Source organism: Triticum aestivum, chromosome 3B (genome assembly GCF_018294505.1).
Source record: "Triticum aestivum cultivar Chinese Spring chromosome 3B, IWGSC CS RefSeq v2.1, whole genome shotgun sequence".
In the NCBI taxonomy this organism is placed as follows: domain Eukaryota; kingdom Viridiplantae; phylum Streptophyta; class Magnoliopsida; order Poales; family Poaceae; genus Triticum; species Triticum aestivum.
In genome coordinates this window covers 744,933,320-744,941,227 of record NC_057801.1, presented here as the reverse complement: position 1 = coordinate 744,941,227, position 7,908 = coordinate 744,933,320, and the positions used below count along the sequence as shown (strand labels likewise).

Below are 7,908 nucleotides of genomic sequence, written 5' to 3'. Positions count from 1 at the left end.
GTTACCGAAGCGAAGTAACCAACACGAGGAAAAGGTCAAAGAGTTATAATCTTCCAAATCTTGTATGAAAATCCTTTGAATCAAATAGGTCATTATAGATTTTTTTTAAACGGAGCATGAAGGGCTCAATCTATTGATAAAAGCCGAAGAGAATTGTCTGGTTAATTTGCGGAAAACCGAGCAAAACCTATTACAACACACCTAAACCGCCATCATGAGACATGGCCATGCATGGGGCACTGCCGACCACTCTTGTAGGTACATAAGGTACTACATGATGTATATGTAATAAACCACTATATTTACATGAAACATTTATTTACATAGGATAACTCGACATTTCTACTATCTGTTTTACGGCTCATTGCAGAGCACGAGATTCTGTACTGTCGAGCTCGTTCTGAACATAGCTGCCATTGTTCTTCAGGAAGCCAGAGTACCATCGAGCAGAGAGCTTGGCTTGTCGTGGCCGCGCCTCATCGTTAAAATCGACACGGTATAGGCCGTACCGTGACTGGGGCCCTGCAAAGAACTCGAAGACGTCTAGGAAGGACCAGACAAAGTAGCCTTTTACATTTGCTCCATTCCTGAAGAGCGAAACTATGTCAGGATAAACATGTATGAATCCTGGACATTTTGTGTGAAGGCAGTGCTGTTGAGTTGAACTACATTCTTGGTGACTTTTGTTGAATGGCTAACCTTACTGCCTTCAGTGTGCTACCCATGTAACTCTTCAAGTATTCGATCCTTTCGGTGTCATTGAGAGTGTCATTAGATGCAACACCTGGGGAGATGAAGGGGAAGGCTGAGGATATTAGTGAAATTAGAATGAACTAGAAGCTGTGACGTCTGCAAAAACATTGTGACATAATTTTATCTAGCTCTGTAGAACGGAAAATTGGAGATCGTTGCAACCAGACTAGATCGACTTGCCATTCTCTTGCACATAGATAGGAACATTCCCATAGGCTTTCGTTAGGTACTGCAGCACACATTGCAATCCTTCCGGGTCACTTTGAGAAGATGAAGGAACATTCTGCAAGCAAAAGAAATTATTGTATATATTTATCACAACTCATAAGGTGGACAATATCTTGCTAAATCATTTGAGCTCTGAGTGTAGTCATATATTTTAGTATTTCTTGTTAGATTATAATTTGTAGTATGAAGAGATCATGTCTAAAAATAGTTCAGGCTAGTGGTTTCTCTAACAAGCATTGTTGAAAATATTACCTTGCTACTTCCTGGGATTGTTTTAGAAGCTGCATCACAAGAACAAATATTATGTTAGCACTCGGCCAATGGGTTACTCAAAATCGTGTGTATTTTGAGAAGTGGCAACAAATTATTAGGTCAATATATACATTAACAGTGTGCTTTAAAAAAACATTCATCATTATTTTATACGAGATAAATGAATTGCACTGCCCACTCCTTCTGCCTACAATTAATGAACAATGCATATATTTTGTTTACCTCTTTGGTAAAGAGACATGTCTGCTGAATAGTCGCGAGTGCCTTTGTCTAAAGGACGATCATTAACATACATGGAATAGTAGTGGTTTATTCCTATGAAATCAACAGCTCCCTTGACAACTTGAGATTGAGATTTTGTGAAGGATGGAAGTCGAGACCCAACATTTTTCTTCATCACATCTGGGTAATCTCCAGACACCAGGGGCTCTAGTATCCTAGAAAAGCATCACAAGCTGGTTAGCTGCATACTGATTGTGAACTCTCTAGAACATGGAAATAAACATAAGAGTCCAAACAATGTTACCATCCGAACACGAAGTCTAAGTATCTTTTAGCTGCTTCTACATCCACATCAGAGTTTGTCATAGGATAACTCCAAGAAGAGTAAACATTTATGCCAACACCTCCCTTTTGGGCAGCCTACTTGCAAGAGTATTTTTATGTACACATAAAAGTTAGCATGTGAAAATACATCAAGAAGCAGAATTAAAAAAGCAGTCTTTTTATTGTCCATGAAATTAATGTGTTGAAACTGCCTAGAATATAATAATCTTGTACACACAAATTGTAATCATGGAGACACTGAAAACAGTGTATAGTGAACCAGTACTTTCTTCACAAATATTAACCAGGTAATGATTAATGAATCTTAGATTAAAACAGAAAGGTTAATAGTTTATTCCTTAAAGAAAACAGAGTAAACATGCCGGAAAAAGGCTTCACTTTTAGTTTTGGACACATGATGACTCACTTGATATTTTTCTCGGTAAAGTCTGGTAGCTGATGCATGAGCCAGTATCATGTTATGAGCTGCTATGTATGGTTCCACAGTTGAGTTTCCCACTGTACAATTTGTTATTCCAAATGGGTTGGAGCAACGTCCGGGTGCAAATAGTGCATTGTCGTAAGACCCTAGTGCGCTGACATTAGGTTCATCTATCGTTGTCCAGTATGAAACCCTGTCTCCGAACTCCCTAAAGCACACGTCCGCAAATGCTGTGAAATCTTCCCTGCATTTTTTAATGCCACTGGTGAGGAAATGGAAAGTAGAAATCAACTAAACATTGTCAAGGCATTTTGCATAAGCCACCTCCGTTATCTATTAAAGAAAGGCTGCTTATTTTTAGCTTTTGAGCAATTTCACCATTACAAATGGAAAGTTGCGGGAGCTTACACAATTTTAGGGCTTAACCATCCGGCATACTCATCGTCCAAAACTTGCGGGAAATCGAGATGGGAAAGCATAACATGGACTTGAATCCCTAAAGAATCGTGAAGGCTACACAGATTCAGAACTCAAGATAATGAAGAAGAACAATAAAGAAATTGTCAACTATGACATATTTGTCACTGTTGTGCATATACGATATAGTTGTTGAAAGATGGTTTTTTGTGTCGGTGCATGATAATTTATGCAGATTAGTACAAATAACCATACCATGTTGCACTAGCTCATTTATAAGGTTGTTGTAGTACTCCAAGCCTTTTGGGTTGACAGCTCCCCTCCCATCTGCAATTCTCAATTTTGAAACCAAAGATCAAACATTTATGTAGATGTTTTGACTACTGGGATAGAAATATTGTGGAATGCTTTCATACTTGGTATAAGCCTTGACCAGGAGATAGAGAATCTGTAAGCCTCTAGGTTAGTGTCAACCATGAGCTTGACATCATCCTGAAACATCAGGTGATGCCATTATTAGTGTACAACAAAGGAACAACAACCTAATCCTCTCCATCTATGGAATATTGAGAAACTTCAACCACAACAAAACAGAGTATAATATGTTTGTTTTTCCGATATCATTTTTTTTGGGTGGGATTCTTTAAGATCAAATTAACATGGAGAAGGAATTCAAGTTCCACCAGGTAAATTTAACCGTAATTACCTTGTACTTGTGGTACCCATCCGCAGTGACATCGCCTGTGCTTTTATCCGACATTTTCCCTGGCATGAGAAGGAGAATATTGTCAAACAAAGTTTTACCGGGACCCTGAATTTGGTCACAATACTGACAATAAGTTTTTTTTAGGCAGAACCAACAGGTTAATTGGTTAGTTACCTGCTTGAGTGAAGGTGTCCCAGACGCTTGGGCTCCTGCCATCCTCAGCAACGGCACCCTCATACTGCATGAAAGAAAAACAGAGCACATTAACCAGAGGAGCAGAGCAAGAGAAGCCAGCTAAAATGCGCAAGAGGTAAACGGGTAAACCAGAGCCACACATACGAGTTGAAAAGTAAATAACCAGAGAGCCACATAAATAAAACTAACTAAAACATGCAGACAATGAAAAAAAAATTGCTTATGTGGTTGTTAACTTGTTGGGCTTCGCTGTGAGAGCTGGTGGATTGGAAATTTGGATCCTAGCGAACACTTGCTTTCGTTGGTTTGTTTGCACTGTTTAGAAGAGAAGCAGGGCCCAGAGCCTTTCGTCTAAAATATGCGCAAGAAAACAAAACTCAGTTGGAGCCCGAACTGATCAGGATCATCCGTTACCTGGTACGCGGAGGTGGCGGCTCCGAAGACGAATGCCGGCGGGAAGTCGCTCCTCGTGAGGCCAAGAACAGGGGCCGCGCCATGGGCGGCGGCTAGAAGCAGGAGCAGGGGGAGCTGGAAGAAGAAGGCCATGGCAGCGGGCTGTACTGATGGTATGTGCTTTCGTGGCCATGGTAGCTTATAGGACGGCCTCGCTCATCATGTATGATGGAACGAACAGTGATGGCCGATGGGCGATGGGTCATTACTTTTTTGAGAGCAACGAATGAACAAACCACGTGTGTCACGAGGCCGGCCCATTAACTCGGACAGTTGAACCAGATGGGCGAGACATGGGCCGGCAGTTATTTGTTGGTGTCCACCTCTCATGTAATAATAAGACATGTAATAATAAGCATAACTGTTTGTTCGTTTGTTTTGCTTATTATTACATGAGAGGCAGGGTCCACAGCCTTTCCTATAAAATATGCGCAAACAAAAAACAATTTTCAGTTCAAGTTGGAACTAGTTCGGGTCATTCGTTACCTGGTATGCGGAGGTGGCGGCTCCGAAGACGAACTCCGGCGGGAAGTCGCTCCTCGTGAAGCCAAGAACGGGAGGAGAACAAGAGAGGAGCAACAGCAGGGAGAGGACGGCAATGGCAGCCATTGCTGCTGCAACAAGATCGATTCGATCACCCACCTTCTCTGCGCTACTCAGGTACCGTACTATGTTTCTTCTTAACCCTGGCGATCGATCTTTATAGTACAACCTGCGTAGCTTTCAAACAAGAACTGTTGCCATCGTCTCCAAGATAATATCTGCTGGACCACAATGCTGAAGATCACCCTTATCCACCCCGGCGGCCATTTGACGCACACATTCGTGGTAGATTGTGGCTGCACTGCTCACTCTCACGCGCTCCTGTGGCCTTGGTCAGTGGTAACTGATAAGGCCGGACTTGGCGCCACAACTTTTTTTGAAAGCGGACGGGCAAGTGGCAACCCCAAACGGGCAAACACTTATAGCACCATATAAGGGACAAATCGCCCACGCGCGCCCCACATGGGCATTATCGCTTTCTTTCTTTCTTTTTATCATTTTCCTTTTTGCTGTTTCTTTCTCTTTTTTCTTCTTATTTTTTGGGTAAAATACATCAATGATTTTGAGAGATGCATGGACCCTTTTCATTGCCATGTGAACACTTTCTCAAAACATGAAAAATATATCGACGCATGAATACTTTTCTTTGTATATGCAATTATTAATTTAAATGCACGACCATTTATATTCATATGCCTGGACATTTTTCCTTGCCACTATTGAACACTTCTCTTCACGTATAGAATAAAAATATAAAAACACCTTTTGAAATTATATGACAGTTTCATGTACCTATAATATGTGAGCTTCTTTTGGCAACACATAACGTTTTTTCACTCATTGGATATATAAAACTAGTGAAACGAACTTAGTTTTCAGACAATATTGTTATAAAAATGTTTGTGTATTGTTGAGTTGCATATGAGTGGGCCCATCACTAATCATTATGGCGATTTTTCCTGTATTACCCGCGCTATAAGTCTGTTGGGGTGCCCGCAAAGTTAGTCCAACCCATATTCTACCAAGAGCCCAAAAAGGCAAGTTTAATCATACACTTTCCTGTGAACAATAACAAATTATGCACTCTCAAAACATGCTCCAGAAGAGGCACCTATCTCACTGCCTGCAACTCTTGGGCATCCAAACTTCCTCCCACATAACCTAATTTTAGAGGCCTCCAACCCATCACCAAAAAACCCAAACAACTAAGAGGGAAATTTCTACTCTCATCCCTCCCTTGTTTCGACTCTCAACTGCTCCATGCCTGATGCTGGCTTCCTCCTCTTCTCCATAGACCTCCCACTCTACTCCCCCACCCCCTATCCACCTCATTGTTGGGCTGCCCACAATGGCTCCCACCTTCACCGCCCTCCATCACGTCCTTGGTTTAACTGCCCTCCATGGCACCACCCTCCGCCACATGCCTCATGTCTCCTAGTCCTCGCTTGCTCACCTACGCCTTCTGCTTCCTTGACTCCCTACCGCCTGCCTACTAGCGGCGTCCATGTCATCGCGATTCGTCTCGTCTCTATGTCCTGCTTCTCGTTGTCACGACAGCTCCTCAGCGTGATATCAACCTCACACAAAAGTTTTTGAACCAGCGGTCAAGATGTTTTATTTGCAAATTTTAATATTTATTTGCATATGAAAACAACATGTATATCTTGAGATGGTAAAAATTGCAATTGCAAAATAGTTGTACGTGTGAGATGGTCAAAATTGCAATTGCAAAATAGTTGTATATGTGAGATGATTGAAATTGCAATTAAGAAATAATTGTATACTGGTAAGTAGCTCATGTGTGCATGGAAAACATAATTTTGCAGAGTAAGTACACTTAGAATGAAATCACACGCTCTGTTTCTTGGACATGACATCTCATAATTATTTTCCATTTTAAAGGTTGGCAGGTTTTAACTTAAGCAACAAGGACTAGACTACCACACGAACTTAACATGCAAGATATCAAGAGTAGCATGCAACAGAAAGCAACAATCTTGCAAGTAAGAAGGAGGTAGGATGTAGAGTAATAAGCAAAGCAAAGTCACTTGGAAAGAACTCCTTGAAATAGTTGCAATCAAAGTGTATGTCAGGAATCCAGAGGAACACTCTCTCACAAACACAAAGGATCAGGCTGTGGTGAAAGAGATGATCTTGAGGAGAAGTGATTCAAGAAAGGGGGAGTTCTTTCCTGGCAAAGAATTAAGAAGTCAATCATGGAATCACCCAATGCTTCCTTTTCCTATTCTTGCCTTGGATCTCCTTTTCTCCATGCGGTTGATAGATGAAGAATGCAATTGATGAGGTGGGCTAAAGTAGTTGGCAAGGAGTGAAATGGGTGAGATGAAATAGATGAGGTGGTTGTTGGGGGTTACCAACTCGAAGGGGTATGGTAGAGAATATATAGAGGGGAGGAGATCAAAAATCTAACCATTATACATAAAGTAACATAGGCTTGAAAGCACTGGTAGAAAACCAACAAAACTATCGATCCAAATAAAATAAATTTGAATGTACATGGTAGTGGAGATAAATCAGATATAGTACTCGGTAGTACCGATTGAAAATGACTGGTGGCTCCGAACACAAAAAGGATAACACCTTTTCTATTGGATAGAACGACTCAGAAGTGCCAGTAAAACAAATAGCTCGGTAGTACCGCACAAAAAGGAACCACTGCAAGATTTGAGAAAATACGCAGAAAATAGTTAAGTCACATCTCTGAAGTATCGGAAAAAAACAAGTGGATGTACCAGGCTTATACTGCGAGAAAGATAAGCAAGTCGAGATGACTCAAAAGTGCCGATGAAATTTGATGCTTGCAAGTGTCGAACAAGCAAAAGGTTTTAGTAAGTGGAATGTTTGAGCTGGTAGTTCCAGAACAAAAAGATTGGTGCTTCTAACAAGTTAAATCTTGTGAATCAACCTGTGGTTGGATGGTTAGAGGGACTGTGGTATCCCCAGCCCACCAGAATTCAAGTCCTGGTGCTCGCATTTATTCTTGGATTTATTTCAGGATTTCCGGCGATGCATATTCAGTGGGAGGAGACGTTCCCGTCGACGACGAGGTGCCTACGGCGACTTCGTAAATTTTAAGATGATATGTCGGCTCAGTCTTTCGGGGATGCTCATAAGGATAGGGTGTGCGTGTGTGTGTTCATAGAGGTGAGTGTATGCGTGTGTATATGAGTGCTTGCGTCTGTACTGTGTTTAAAAAAATCTTGGTTTGATATTTGAGCACGAATAACTCTAAGTAGCTTTGTAGCACCAGAAGAAAATCTTTAGAAGTCAAGACGCTTATAGAAATTTGGAATTGCTTTGACTTTGGACCCGTTCCTGGAATTCAAGCCAA

General features: G+C 41.3%; 1 protein-coding gene across 4 annotated transcripts; it reads right to left on the bottom strand.

The window, feature by feature from the left end:
- Positions 1-133: 133 nt before the first annotated feature.
- Positions 134-6,789, bottom strand: LOC123072146 (beta-glucosidase 5). 4 transcript variants are annotated; one of them, XM_044495704.1, is made up of 13 exons: positions 6,748-6,789; positions 3,540-3,603; positions 3,366-3,424; positions 3,076-3,151; positions 2,915-2,986; positions 2,651-2,738; positions 2,228-2,486; positions 1,781-1,896; positions 1,477-1,691; positions 1,234-1,262; positions 934-1,036; positions 700-784; positions 134-587 (listed from the first exon to the last, which is right to left on the bottom strand). In XM_044495704.1, exons 1-13 carry the CDS (start codon positions 6,772-6,774, stop codon positions 362-364), a joined length of 1,419 nt encoding a protein of 472 aa, XP_044351639.1. In that variant the 5' UTR covers positions 6,775-6,789; the 3' UTR covers positions 134-361. The 4 variants fall into 4 exon arrangements, with proteins under 4 accessions (XP_044351639.1, XP_044351638.1, XP_044351637.1 ...); XM_044495703.1 differs by lacking the exon at positions 6,748-6,789 and adding an exon at positions 4,500-5,003; XM_044495702.1 differs by lacking the exon at positions 6,748-6,789 and adding an exon at positions 3,975-4,334.
- Positions 6,790-7,908: the final 1,119 nt, after the last annotated feature.